At 36.4% G+C, this 14,969-nt stretch overlaps 2 protein-coding genes across 3 annotated transcripts; both read left to right on the top strand.

Annotated features, from left to right (window-relative positions):
- Positions 1 to 1,009: 1,009 nt before the first annotated feature.
- Positions 1,010 to 8,934, top strand: LOC102621689 (mediator of RNA polymerase II transcription subunit 33A-like). 2 transcript variants are annotated; one of them, XM_006481201.4, is made up of 11 exons: positions 1,010 to 1,735; positions 1,827 to 2,150; positions 3,004 to 3,320; positions 3,481 to 3,572; positions 3,658 to 4,042; positions 4,198 to 4,408; positions 4,515 to 4,629; positions 4,747 to 4,908; positions 6,455 to 7,121; positions 7,344 to 7,550; positions 7,780 to 8,934. In XM_006481201.4, exons 1-11 carry the CDS (start codon positions 1,320 to 1,322, stop codon positions 8,868 to 8,870), a joined length of 3,987 nt encoding a protein of 1,328 aa, XP_006481264.1. In that variant the 5' UTR covers positions 1,010 to 1,319; the 3' UTR covers positions 8,871 to 8,934. The 2 variants fall into 2 exon arrangements, with proteins under 2 accessions (XP_006481264.1, XP_024956067.1); XM_025100299.2 differs by lacking the exon at positions 1,010 to 1,735 and adding an exon at positions 2,825 to 2,891 and having other exon boundaries at positions 2,002 to 2,150.
- Positions 8,935 to 11,805: 2,871 nt separating this feature from the next.
- Positions 11,806 to 14,939, top strand: LOC102621979 (uncharacterized). Its single transcript, XM_006481202.3, has 8 exons — positions 11,806 to 12,284; positions 12,445 to 12,592; positions 12,684 to 12,834; positions 12,922 to 13,047; positions 13,122 to 13,202; positions 13,362 to 13,554; positions 13,642 to 13,912; positions 14,405 to 14,939. The coding sequence occupies exons 1-8, from the start codon at positions 12,087 to 12,089 to the stop codon at positions 14,659 to 14,661; spliced, it is 1,425 nt and encodes a 474-aa protein (XP_006481265.1). The 5' UTR covers positions 11,806 to 12,086; the 3' UTR covers positions 14,662 to 14,939.
- The last annotated feature ends 30 nt before the right edge of the window (positions 14,940 to 14,969 follow it).

Genomic DNA, 14,969 nt, shown 5'->3' on the forward strand with positions numbered 1-14,969 from the left:
GCAAAGTATCTTAAAAGCTATATGGCCTTACTTGCTCGTTTAGAATTTATTAAACTCAATTAATATGAACATCACTCATTAACATGCTTAACACCATTTATATTTTTGAACAATAGACCATACGTATTTTTATGAAAATAGACATGAGTTTGCTGGGTTTAGATGTATTTTTTGTTAAATTATAAATGTATCCTCAATTTTTATAAAAGAAAGTTTAAAAAGTCTAAAATGTCATTCTGATTGACATGTTTAACATGTTTCGATGACACAATACTTTGTTTAATAATCACGTCGTATAAATAGATTGAAAAGTCCAAGTCAAAGAATTGAAACTTGAATTCAATACCATTATTAAGAGGTAACACAAATACAGTTTGTTTAATTTTATTTATTTTTTGTTTTGACCAGGTATCTTGGGGAGGACCCCAACTGTAAAAGGCACCTTTAAGCCCGTACCACAATTTAGACTAGAAATCACCGCTCGAACCGAGAGGCACAGGTTCTCCCATCAAAGACGACTTCCATGCGACTCGAACTGGAGAGCAAATCCAGTCAAGCCACTTAAGGGGACTCTATTGCCAGTGGAACCAACACTTTATTAGTCAGTTTGTTTAATAATTGTGTCAGTTTTTTACCAACTCGAACCAATTTTTTTAAGATACATTTTATATTACTCCCTCATAATTTGATTATATTGAAATTATTTCTTTATTTAATAATCACGTCATATAAATAATTTTTCTTTAGTTTTATTTTAAAAGGTTTCTTTATTTTTTTAAAAAATTTCATTTATCTCCTATATTTATTAAGAATAAAAAATTATTTTTAAAAATATTTAAAAATAATCAATGTAATCTAAAATTAACCTTTTTTTTATTTTAAACAAATTCGCTAGTCGTGTACAAAATTGTCGTCGTCATCAGGAGGACAGACGTAAGAAGTAAGAACCATCAATGGATGGTTATTTATTATTTTTATTTTTGCAACAAGGACTTCGATGAACTTTTTGCATTTTAAGTCAAAGTGTACGTATTTTTTATTACTTTTGTATGAAGAATTTCACGTAGGCAAACAATAGATCGATACGGTAAAGGTAAACCATTAGGAAAATAATTACAATAATAACGATAATAAATTAGGAGTTAGAGCGAAGACGAAAATGGAAGTGGCAAGTGGCAACGGAAGTCGCAGGAAGCAGTATATCCGTTCACATGAGAAATAGTTAGGTGCGCGGCGCAAGCAATAAAAGCAGCGATTGCTAATTGCGAGTCTGTGAATTATTAATCAAATAAAAAAGAAATCAAAGTGACAGACACTGCATGGCAAATCAATCGAAAGAAATGATGGAGGAAGAGTCGTGCTTGTTGAGCGCCGCTGCGTTCGAAGAGAGGGTTATAGAGACAGCGAAGCGATGCCAGCAGCGCCACGACAGCCCCGTGATGTGGGCAGTAGAGATGACCAGATGCTTAAAATCGGGCTCAGGCTCCGTCGTTGAATTAGGAGAAGTGTTGGTTTCTTATCTCTGCTTCCAAAACAATCACCCTTCCCTTTGGAAGTTTCTAGATTACGCTTTAACGTCCAATCTCTTGTCGCCCATTCATATTCTCTCGCTTCTCACTTCACGTGTAATTCCTCACCGTCGATCTCAGCCTCAGGCCTTTCGGCTTTATCTCGAACTCCTCTCTCGTTACGCTCTTAATTTTCACGCCGTTGCCTCCGAGGACTGTAATGTCAAGTGAGTTGATTTTTTTATCTTCTCTTTTTTTTTTTAATTTTAATTTGAAGTTTTGCTTGCGGACTAGTGTTTGATGAAATGACAATTGCAGGATAATAGAATCTGTTGACGCTTGTCTTCAGCTTTCTCGGACTTACAATGTGCGTGTTGTGGAGTTTGGGCATGCGTTAGTTTTGTCCTTTTTCGATCTTGTTGTTCGTTTGATTGATAGCTTGTTCGAGGATATGGGACTGCAAGTGGGGTCTTTAGATCAACAGAGTATGGAAATTGACTCTATTGGGAATTTTAGTGTGGGAAATAACGAACATTTTGAGCAGATTAGGAGAAAGAATTCTCTTTTGGTCATTGAGGTGTTGAATAAACTGATGGATAGCAGTAAGGCTATGGTTCTAATTCGCCTCATTCACTTCAACATGTATGTGCAGCACACCATTATCTTCCTTTAACTTGCCTTTAGTTTTGCCGCTCTTGAGTATGTTTTCAGAATTGAATCATGAAATTGGGTCGTCATGTTATAGCCTTAAATAATGTAGTAGGTATCTGTGCCAGGCATCAATCAATTTTATGATTATGTTTCTTTGCTTCTCAATTATGCACTTTGCATTCTATTGGTAAATAACGTAAAGAGACCTGACAGTGTGCTTTATTCAAGTTCCTCAATCAATGCTACCTCTGGTTTTTAAATCATCAATTTTGGTAGTCTTGGAATCCCTTAATCATTTATATATTTAATTTATCCCCTTGGCGAGCAGTCTGCAACGGAGCTGAAATTTGAGTTCTAGAACAGTAGAAGAGATATGTATAGTTTTCTGTTGTTGTATATGATCAATCCATACTTGGCTCAAGTGGGCATGTGAAGACATTTATCATTTTTTTGCCAACTTTTATATGATCAATCCATACTTGCTGTAATTCCATGATACATAGCATGTGCTTTGTTCCTAGATTTGTTTGAAAAAAGGTTGATCTTTCTGCTGCAGTTCTTAGGAGCTTTTTTTTAAAAAATAATTCTTATGGGAAATCTATCATGAAGTGTTTGTTGATCATTGTAGTAGTTAGATTGACTTGTTTTTTTTTTTTTGAAAAAAGGGAAAACTTCTTGTGATGGTGTTGTAACTTCAATTGCCTATTATTACTGGCAATTCCCTTGGCGTTGGTACCTTGTTCTCAACTTATCTTTCCCAGAAGTATTGGATACATAAATCTGCTGGCTTCCACAAATGTGATCTGTATTGTCTTCTCTTTCTTAGTTGCTTCTGTTTTTGTAGGCCTGAAAGTTTCAATGGACTTCTGCAGAGGCTACAGTTTCTGGAAGCCAACAAGTTGGAATCCTCAAAACTGAAAACGGTCAGCCAGCTTTTGGCTAGGTTGTGTGATAACGTCCGAAATGTTCCCAGTTATGACTATAAGTTAAATAAGCACAGGTTCATTGGAATGCTGATTGATACTAAATCTTTGAGGCCGATGCGTAGCTGTAATTCTGAATCCAGTTGGTCTTCTTGTTGGCTTAGCTTTGATATTTTTATGGAGAATTCAATGGATGGGAAACAACTTCCAGTCACATCAGCCATCATTGTGCTTACACGTAAATCCATATGAATAGAATATCTTATAGTCGTATTCTTTTTGCTATCCTGTCTTGTTTCTGCAGTATGCATATCTAGTTTTTTGCATTTTTCAGAAATGAGGTCTGATTTAAAGCTGCAGGAAATGATAATGTCATAATGTTGGTGTCATGACTGCAGGAATTATTACTACACTCCGAGTACTTAACCGGGCAAGCTGGCAAGAAACTTTTCTCGCGCTTTGGCTTTCCGCTCTTCGACTTGTGCAGAGAGTTGTGTCTAACCTAATAACTTTTCATTGTTGGACAAAAGTTATAATGTTGGTGACATTTGCTTATGCTTCTTGCTTCACTGCAGGAACGTGATCCTCCTGAAGGCCCTCTTCCACATCTTGAGGCCCGCCTTGGAATCCTTTTGTCGATTGTTCCCTTGGCAATTGCTAATGTTTTGGCTGAACAGGCCAACATTCAACTGTCTACACTCCAGGGGTCTAAGACGTCTGGGTCTATAGAGACTGGATGTGGACATGGAATGGAAGAGAAAAGTCTTGCTTCAAAGAAAGAGGGATTAGTTTCCTCTCTACAGGCACTTGGAAATTTTTCTGCACTCTTATGCCCTCCAGCATCAGTTGCTTGTGAAGCTAATAATGCTGCTGCAAAAGCAGCAAGCTTCATATCCGTTTCTAAGAATATGAAGGATGGTATATGCAGTGGCAGTCCTAGTGAAACATTACTAAATTCAGGTAATATAGAAATCAGAAGTGTGTGTTTCTAACTCTTACTATTCTTACATATTAGGATCAATACAAAATGTGTGGTATTTTTTATTTTCCTTTGCCCATGAAAAATGTCCTATGCTTGATGTAATAATATTCTAGCATTGATTTATTATCTTTAGGTGGCAACATGAGGCACCTCATTGTGGAAGCTTGCATTGCAAGAAATTTAATTGACACATCAGCATATTATTGGCCTGGTTATGTGTCCGCATCAGTTATCGCAGTAAATGAGTTTTCACCAGTTCAAAAATCTCCTTGGTCCATGTTTATGGAAGGAGCTCCGTTAAATGGTTCTTTAGTAAATTTGCTTTTTAGTACTCCTGCTTCAAGGTGCGACAAATATTTCCTGTTTAATTCCAGTATTAATTCCTTTAAATAAAATTCCAGTATTAGCAGATTTTTTGATTAGTTTTCCTTCATTTCTCCTGTATTTAAGTTTAGCGGAGATAGAGAAGTTATATCACATTGCATTAACTGGATCAGCAGAGGAGAGATCAGCAGCTGCAAAAATTCTTTGTGGTGCATCCCTTGCTCGTGGATGGAATATTCAGGTATCACATTTATGCAGCGATATTGACGATTTCAAGATAGTTGCCTCGAATCCTTTCTTGTGTGTGTTCTCATTTATTTAATTCTTTTTCTCACCTTTTCTTATGTTTCTTTTCCAGGAACATGTGGTGCGCTTTGTGGTCAAGCTTCTTTCTCCTCCTATTCCCCCTGGTTATACTGGTCCAAGGAGTCACTTGGTTGATCATATGCCCATGCTAACTGCTATCTTTTTTGGAGCATCCTCAGTTGATACTGTTCATATACTTTCTTTGCATGGCTTAGTAAGTGAAGTCAAGTATTGCATTGGTTTTGATGGACAATTCAATATGTCTTTGAATTTATATATGGTCAAATCAATTTCATATTTCATGCATCCTTATTCATCATCAGCAAACATTTTTCACTATCATTATCACGTAATCCTCAGGTTTGACATGTTTTGTTGCTTGTGTTAAAAATTTCAAATACAAGGAAGTGATTTGGTGTAAAGCTAAGTTGTGATTGTTTTTTCCCCTGTAACCATTAAAGCATACAGCACTCTTTTTTACTTAGTTTTACCCTGATTGGAGAGAATGCATGGTCACATTTTGATCTAATGATCTGTTTAATATTTTTATTATGTGTCTTTAACTGTAGATATTCAAGCTGGTTGATATGGTGTGCAAGAGGCAAGAGGCTTGAATATGTATTTATCCAAATTTATCAGTATATGAAATGAGATATGTAGAATGATTGGATTAGCAATAATACTATCACCTGACTCAAACACTTGAACTTATAGGTAATGGTCTGAGACTAATATAAAAGCTCTATCTTATTTTTTATGTTTGAATTGAAAATTTTGATCAAATTATCAAGTCATTGATTCTAACTAAAACTTATGTGTTGGGGCTGGGGGAACCAAAGAACACTTTTTTCAATAAACTATTACCTGATGCAATATCCCGTAGGAGCATAGTTAGTGAAAGACAGCGAGAAGAAGATGAACTAAATAACTTAAAATATTCTGCCTATTTTTCGTATTGCAGGCTGAAGTTGTATTCCAAATATTACATTTTCTAAGTTTGAAAAAGGAAGCTCTTCTAGTCTTCACAATCAGCCTTTCTATAATTTGATTAGGATTAATAGAATTTGCAGTCTTGATAACTGGTAAGCCTGCACAGTTGTGATCTCTCAATTGAGTCAAAATTTCCTTTTGGAGGTTGCCTATGTTTTCAGGTTCAGTTATATTGATGTGACTGATTACTTGGATCTTCTATTTATGCAGGATGCCAGGAATTCTGTAATTGAGAGTTTTATATCTGAAATCTAACATTTGTAGAATTTTTTTTTTTTTAATGGAATCATGAGCTGTGTTATGGATTTTTTATTGATTGTCATTGTTCCATTTATTATAGCTCAAAAGATCTTGTTAGGTGAAATATGCAATTTGCTGAATATGTTTAGGTTAATTAATGTGGGGGTTTATTCAAACATTTGAACTCCTAGTGTTGAATATCTACTTGATCCGGATCTATTGGATTTTATTTTATTTTTCCACCCATTGACCTTAGCTATGGTTTTTGCTTGACAATTATTTTCTCATCAAGCAACGATATAGCTAAAAACTATCTTGTACAAACTGACGTGGTATCACTTGAGTGATTGAATGAAGACATCACTTGAGCCACGTGATTTGTTTTTATTATTTTGTATTTCCATTCAACTTATTACATAATGCCACATCAGTTTGTCCAAAAATAGTTTGTAGCTTTAACATTACTCTTTTTCATCTGGTTGTTCCAGATTGAGGTCCATATACTTTCTGATAAATTGCTGCTCCTGCAGGTCCCCGATGTTGTGGCATCATTAATGCCACTTTGTGAGGTCTTTGGATCACTTGTACCTACATCAAGTAGCAAATCAAGTACAGGTGATGAGCCCTCGGTCTACATGGTCTTTTCTTGTGCATTTCTTTTTCTTGTTCGTCTATGGAAATTCTATAGATCACCTCATGAGCTGTGCCTGAGTGGCGGAACACTGGCGGGTGAACTTACTCTAGAGTATCTTTTGTTACTGCATAATAGTCACATCGCATCCCGTACTTCTGCTGCCCAGAGTGAAAGAAACAGTAACTTGGACCAGCTTGACACTGTGTCAGATGACCCTATATACATTGATCATTTTCCAAAACTACGTGCTTGGTACTGTCAAAACAAAACTTGCATTGCTTCAACGCTTTCTGGCCTTTGCAGTGGCAATCCTGTTCATCAAGTTGCTAATAAGATTTTGAGTATGATTTACTCGAAAATGACTAAAACTGGGGCATCGTCAAGTAATTCTTCAACACCACCTTCCGGCAGTGCATCTGAGTCCCCTGCATGTATTGGAGAAGATGCTTACCAGAGACCTATGCTCCCTGCATGGGAGGTGCTGGAAGCCATCCCGTTTGTTCTCGAGGCAATTTTAAGTGCTTGTGCCTATGGAAGGCTTTCATCTCGGGACTTGATAACAGGTTTAGTGGCTTAACTTGTTTATGAGGCTCTTCTTTTTCTGCCTTCTTTCTCTATTTTCATGCTACATCAATACTTTTCTTGTCCATATCCTGATGGTTTCTCATGTTATTTTTGGTCTGTTACTAGATAAATATGATATTACAGCTCAGGGAGTCGGGTGTAATTTTATGTATATTTCAACTGCTTTAGATTACTGGTTACAAGCTCTTCAATGCTTGCAGGCCTGAGGGAGCTTGTGGACTTTTTGCCTGCCTCAATTGCCACAATCATCAGTTATTTCTCTGCAGAAATTAGTCGTGGTATATGGAAAGCAGTCCCAATGAATGGAACAGATTGGCCTAGTCCAGCACCAATGCTTCCTTCAATTGAGTCTGAAATAAAAGAAATACTTGCTGCTGTAGGTGTTTCTGTTCCATGCTGTTCAGCTGGTATGTTTTGCAACTTTTCTGTGTATATGATGTATGTTATCCTCATAGGGAAGTTATACTGCCTCTTTACTTTGTTGGCTGCTGCTCTATAACTGGGCATAAAAAGGATCACTTTTATGTTTATTTTAATCAAAATTTAGCAAAGTAAAAGGTTACATTTCTATTATAGATTGTTCGGCTGCCTTTCTCTTGCTAAACAGCCAATGCTTTTGCACAAACCTTGTCGCAGGGACATCACCTTTAACTCTTCCACTTCCAGTTGCAGTTCTTGTCAGTTTAACCATTACTTTCAAACTCACTAAGAGCCTGGATTACATCCATGCTGTCATAGGGCCGGCCTTGGAGAACTGTGCTGCAGGCTGCTCTTGGCCTTGCATTCCAATAATTGGCTCTCTGTGGGCACAAAAGGTCCGTCGTTGGCATGACTTCATAGTTGTATCATGTTCTCGTTCTGTTTTCTGGAAAAACCAAGAAGCAGTTTCCCAGCTCCTGAGAAGTTGCTTCACTTCATTCCTTGGATCCCTTCATGTGTCTTCTCTGTTGACCAATCAAAGCAGTGTAAATAACTTGCTGGGAAGCGATGTTGCAGCTCGTGCTGTTTGTCCTTCTCTAGCACCTGGATATCTTTACCTTCGCTCTTGCAGAACAATACACAACGTCCAACATGTGAATGATGTAATTGTAGGGCTTGTAGCAGAGTTTGCTCGGGAAGCAGCTGCGAAATGGGCAAGCTCAGATTTACCCCGCTTGAAGTCTAGTCAAGCGTCACTGTCCCTTGCCACTTCCAAGGCAAGAGAGGTAGCTTCACTGGGAGCAAGCCTCTTGTGTGCCACTGCTGGATTGCAGGTGGTCCAAGAACTCTACCGGGAAACTATACCAACCTGGTTACTATCATCCAGGGATGAAAAACTTGGCAAGGTGAGTGCTGTGGCCCATATTATGGAAGGTTATGCAATGGCTTATATGTGGGTTCTATCTGGGGGATTGATATGGGGTTTTGAGGCCAAGATGCCATCATGGGCGGTCTCTAGGAGGAGATATCTCATTGGGACTCACTTCGAGTATTTGTCGAGGGCATTGGAGGGGAACATAAAACTTGGCTGTGATCCTGCTACTTGGAGAGCTTATGTTTCCTGTCTAGTTGGGCTAGTAGTAAGCTCTGCTCCAGCATGGATTCAAGAAGTGAAGCCTGAGACTCTGAGGAAATTGGCAAGTGGATTGAGAGGATGGCATGAATGCGAGCTGGCACTCTCTCTTCTTGAAAGAGGAGGTATTGGATCCATACCATCTGTAATGGAACTCTTACATGTAATTAATTGACTATCTCAATTTAACATGTGATTATATAAGTTGCAAATGAAATATATGTTGTCCTTATTGGAAACTAAGCTGTTTTTTTAATTGCTTTTATTACGTAGTGGTTATGTTGAACTATTAACCGGCTTAGGGGTTGTTTGGTTGTAGGATTAAAACAACTTCTATCATTTAGTTTCAATAATTCAGTCGTTTGAATGCATTTACTTGTATAAATTTACACTGAAAATTTGACAATCATGTGTTATAAAATTACCCATGCATGTATCAATTCATTTCTTCTCTATTCAATTATTTTTTTTCATTACGACTTCTACTCAGGCCATTGAGCTAGGATAAATCCATTCAAGCCATTGAACTACTTTTTTGTGTTATTTTTGATAATGACAAGTGATAATATAAAAGGACAAAATATGGGGAATGGTGCCAAAGGGCCACCATAGCTGTTGGACCCTTTAAAACAGAATTGGATATAAGAAATAGCTCGAGCATAATTAAATTAATATTTGAATTGTCTCAAAAAAAGAAAAGAAAAAACTTCACATGTAAATCAAAATATGACAACAGATGTAAATCAAAATATGAATTGAGAATCAAATTTTGTAATTTGCATTCTCAAATGTAATTTTTTTTTAAATAACAACGCAGAGACGCTTTCTACAATAAGCAAGCAAGTGTAAAAGGCAAAAGCTACCATATTTCCATATCGACGACGAACACTTATAAGATGAACAACATTTTTCCTTTGCATGCAAACCGACCGGTATGTTCAATTAATCAAGAGGAGAAAAAAAAAAGTTAGCTTAATTAATTACCTTTTATTTTCTCACGAACGAACGAACGAAGATAAGCATCTTCGTATATGTATATTTTTCATCTTCAACGAAGATATGTTGACTCCACTTGTATAAAATCGACATCCAGATGCAGATTTGTAACCCTAAGAGCAATTTTTCCAACAGTGCTCATGGCATTCAGTAAGACGAAGAAGAAAGTGAAAATTTTGCGAGATACCAGAGTTAGGGGGAGGGAGAGAGAGAGAGAATCAGAAGATAATCAAATCAAAACATTGAGTAAAATGTCTGTTTTGGCATTAATTATTCATGGTCCTTCTTTCATTGGCATGAATTTGGAGTCCTCTTAATGATGATAACATAAACATCCGAACTATACTATGAATCACCATCAGCGGGATTTGTTTTCTCTTGTATGCTGTTAGTGCTGTGCTTTTTCATCTATTTCTTGAATTTGTCTTCCGGCCTCTTGCATTCGGTCGCATTGATGGCGGCCACCCTACTAGAGACAGGTAACCTTGTCGTTAGAAAAATTTGATTCTAACAAGGTGGTTGGACAAATTTTGTGGCAAGAATGGCTGGCGTGTTTCTTCAATGTTAAGTGATAGTGTTATTGTTAATCCAATCATTAATTGTACGTATCTCAAATCATATAAATACACATGTTCAAGCCCTCTTGCCTCTTTGCAGATCATATATATTTATCACCGGCTTTACTATCTACAGTTAAAGATACATAACAAAATTAATCAATAAACCGATCGTGCGTTCTCTCTCTCCAATCAGGGCAAAACTATGTTAAAATTAAGAGTGCCTGCCTGTGTGCTTTAATTAATGGTTACGGGAAAAAAGAATCGTGCAACAAAACATGTCAAACCTGCAGTTTTCATGATAATGATACTGAAAAATGTTAGCTGATGCATGAAACAGGAAATTGAAACGACCATATATCAGCAGCCAGCAGGAGTTCAGAGTTCCATTAAAACCAATTCAAAGTACTTCTTGATTTCACTTACTAAACCGTGCAAAGAAAGTACATGAACAATGTCCAGAAAAGATAGCAGTTAGCATGGGGGCATTTGATCAACCAAGTGACGCCTTGTTCCTGTATTACGAGGGGCGATAATTGATTTCGCCAGCCAAGTTTTGTGGATCACTAGCGCTTACGCTTAGGCTTAGCCTATCTTTTCAAGTTCAACATGTTTCCCAAAACTTTGTGTTCCATCCCATTCTCTGGCTCCAAAAAAAAAAAATACACGAGTTATTTAACTTATTTGTTAAGATTTCAAGTTAAATTCATATCTATTCAAATATTCAATTATATATTTATCAATAACACGTCTGTATTCAACACATTCAAAATTTTGAACTATATATATATATATACACACTTTTATCTTCTTCTTTTTTATTGTTGTTTAGGGTAAAAGTAACCCAGACTTTTACACGCTCAGACAAGTTTTATTGAAAACGACAAATGGACTGGGATAAGGGCTGGCTTGCCAAACCCAGGAGTCTTAAACAAGCCCAACTTTTCTTTGGAAGTCCAGGTCCAGGTTCAGCCCACTCTGGCCTTAAAAATCAATGCTCCAGTAGTGGCCTTCACACATAATTGAATTAAAAAGGAGGGGTAAGCTTCTCACACTCCTTTTAAAATCTTTATGAAACTTCAGTTCTGTAGATACATTTCTATTATTAGTTGAAATTACATAAAATGATAAATTAAGTTTAATTAAATTAAAATGTATTTACACTCAATTATGCAGCCTATTATTTTTATAATTTAATATATCACATAATTAATTTTTGATAAACACAAAATCATTAATTTTCATTATCAAAAAATATATTTTAAAATTTAATTAATTTATAGTTGAATTTAATAAAAACTCTATTGTAATTTTTTATGATTTTCTGTAATTGTGATTAAAGGAAGATCCACACAAATGTAACGTTTGATAAGAATTCTTTTTTTTTTTTCGTGGGTATTAGAAGCTCCACTCTTTAAAAAAGAAAAAAAAAATGTTCAACGTGAAAATAAAATTTGAACTGTCCGTACAAATTTTTTAAAATTAAAATTTGAATTTACAACGGTAAGGCCAAACTTAATTGAAAATCAAAATTTGTACTTTTAAAAGTAATTAAAAAAAAAAATTGAATAACCCCCGACATTTCAACAGAGACCCCTTCTCCTTCTCTGGCCTTTCTCCTCACAATCTCACTCTTCTCCTTCTCCAACTGCTGTTCATCATACGCAAGATTCCGTTCCGTAGAGGGAACGTGAGAAGGAGAGATGGAGAGAGAGAGAGTTAATAATTATAATTTTAGTGGATCAAATTTTGAATTTTGATTATGTTTCGCTGTTGCTTGAGTTTGTGTTAACTTGTAAAATTAGGGTTTTGTTAAAAAAAAAAAATTGAGAGTTCAAATGGAAGGATTAGGAAGGAGAATATCGGCGAGTCCAAGGCCGTGCTCTGGGAGAAGAGTATTGGCGAAGAAAAGGGTTCGTTCTGATGGATTCGTTAACAGTGTAAAGAAGCTTCAAAGGCGGGAGATTTGTTCTAAAAGAGATCGTGCTTTTAGTATCAGCAATGCTCAAGAACGATTTCGCAATATGCATTTAGTGGTACTTCATTCAACAAAATTCTCTCTCTTTTCCACTTTATTAATGTAAAATGTAAAGATATTAGATTTCTTGATTGATTACTTGGATTTTATTTTATTCAGCTGTGAAAGTTAGGGTTTTGTTTGATAAGGAGGTATGTATTTGTGCTTGTGTGTGTTAGGAGGAATATGATACCCATGATCCCAAAGGGCACTGTCCGTTTGTTTTGCCTTTTTTAATGAAGAGAACTAAAGTAATTGAGATTGTGGCCGCCCGTGATATCGTCTTTGCCCTTGCGCATTCTGGTGTCTGTGCAGCTTTTAGTAGAGGTACTAACATTACCGTCGCTCCCTGATGAAGAAAGATTTGTTGAGTATGTAGCTGATTTGTTGGGTGTTTCATTTGTTGTAATAAGTGCAGAGACAAACAGGAGGATTTGTTTTCTGAATGTTAGTCCTGATGAAGTCATACGAAGCTTGTTCTATAACAAGAACAATGATTCACTTATCACTGTGTCTGTTTATGCTTCTGATAACTTCAGCTCTTTGAAATGCAGATCTACAAAAATTGAGTGAGTGCATATTTTCTCTGTCTTTTTTCCTCTATTCTTTGGGGAGCTGTTAACCTCATGCTGGTAAATGTCTCTGTGATGGGTTAGATACATAAGGCGGGGTAAGCCAGATTCGGGTTTTGCTCTTTTTGAGTCAGAGTCCTTGAAGTGGCCTGGCTTTGTGGAGTTTGATGATGTTAATGGAAAGGTCCTGACTTACTCTGCACAAGATAGGTATTTTCCCACTCCATGTGCTGTAATTTGTTAACTGACTAAATATACATTCTAATTATTGGTCATATTGACAGTATATACAAGGTGTTTGACCTCAAAAACTATACGATGCTGTACTCTATATCAGACAAACATGTGCAAGAAATCAAAATTAGGTAATTTCTCCTTCTCTCTCTCAAACACGCTTATGCACCGACTGTTGCTTGTTGCTAGGATTACTGCACCAGTAACTACCTTCAACTCTTATTTTGTGTTTCTACGTAATGCTTCTTTATGTTCATCGTACTCTCGTTTGTTTACTTTACCTGTAACAGTCCGGGCATCATGCTATTAATTTTCAATAGATCTAGTAGTCATGTTCCTCTCAAGATTCTATCTATAGAAGATGGCACAGTTCTCAAGGTCTTTTATCATCTGCTGCATCGAAATAAGAAGGTGGACTTCATTGAACAATTCAATGAAAAGCTTCTTGTCAAGCAAGAAAACGAGAATCTCCAGATCCTTGATGTAAGTTATCGATGATCTTTTATGGCATTTCACTTGCGGCGTTGGTTATTTTTATGAGCCTGCAAGTGTAACGTGTATTCTGTATAGGTACGAAATGCTGAGCTGATGGAAGTTAGCAGAACTGAATTCATGACTCCATCAGCATTTATCTTTCTTTATGAGAACCAGCTGTTCCTAACGTTCAGAAATCGAACTGTTGCTGTATGGAATTTTCGTGGAGAGCTTGTAACTTCATTTGAGGATCACCTGTTATGGCATCCAGACTGTAACACAAATAACATTTATATAACAAGTGATCAGGATCTTATTATTTCTTACTGCAAGGCTGAACCTGAGGATCAATGGATGGAAGGAAGTGGTAATTCTTTTACTTGCCCTTTAGGTAACAGATATGCCTTAATGTGCTAATGGTTTGTGGTACGAACATTGGGCTCATTAGAATTTAATCAGCCTTAGCTTATTTTGAATCAGTCTTATAACAATGATTGGTAAAAGTTGAATAGTTCTAACAGCATAGTGCAACTCTACTTTCTGACATGCTGTTCGTTGCTCATCCTTTTTCTGAGTCTGGTTTTTCTTTATCTTGTAATTAGAGCTATTTTTTATTAAGTTAGAGAAGTGGATGAACTAGGATATAATTGTTATTTAAAAACATGTTCAATGACTTCTTTTCAACCATTGCCTTATTACTTATAAGATGTTTCATCAATTGAGAAGTTGCCATCACCGGTTTTCTCGGAGATTTGGACCTGTTGATTTGAAGTAACTTCTTGATAAACTTGGTTTTGTAATTCAATGAAGAGAATATTGTTGATGATGGGAGCAATTCTCTCCTTGCTTTTGGGTGCAGCTGGATCAATCAATGTCAGCAGTATTTTGACTGGGAAATGCCTGGCTAAAATAAATGCGACAAATTGCAGTCCCAAGGTTGATGACGAGTTAGGAAGCAGCAGTACTGGCAAGTCAAAGAAGTTGAATAAATGCTCCTATATAAGAAGCACGGTAGGAGAGGCATTGGAAGATATAACTTCTCTTTTCTATGATGAAGAGCGCAATGAGATCTACACCGGGAACAGACATGGGCTTGTTCACGTATGGTCTAATTGAAAATCCAATAATTCTGATGAGTTGGCTCTACTGCAGTTTGGTTGACATAGTGTATCAAATTAAATTGTTTTCAACTTGTATCCTTAGACGAGTAAAATTGGAATGTAGCCACTTGTAGATAGCCTTCCTTTTGAGATGAAGTGAAATTAGCCTGCCTTCCTATTGAGATGAAGTAAAATCTTGCAAGATATCATTGTATTTGTATGTACACTAAAATTTAATTCTCTTTGCTTGCTTGCCTAGCCTCAGAAATGGAAAGCCAAATATTTTCCTTGAAACTTTATTTTTGCTGCAATAGACGATTAGCT

The sequence above is a fragment of the Citrus sinensis genome, chromosome 6 (genome assembly GCF_022201045.2).
Source record: "Citrus sinensis cultivar Valencia sweet orange chromosome 6, DVS_A1.0, whole genome shotgun sequence".
NCBI lineage: Eukaryota > Viridiplantae > Streptophyta > Magnoliopsida > Sapindales > Rutaceae > Citrus > Citrus sinensis.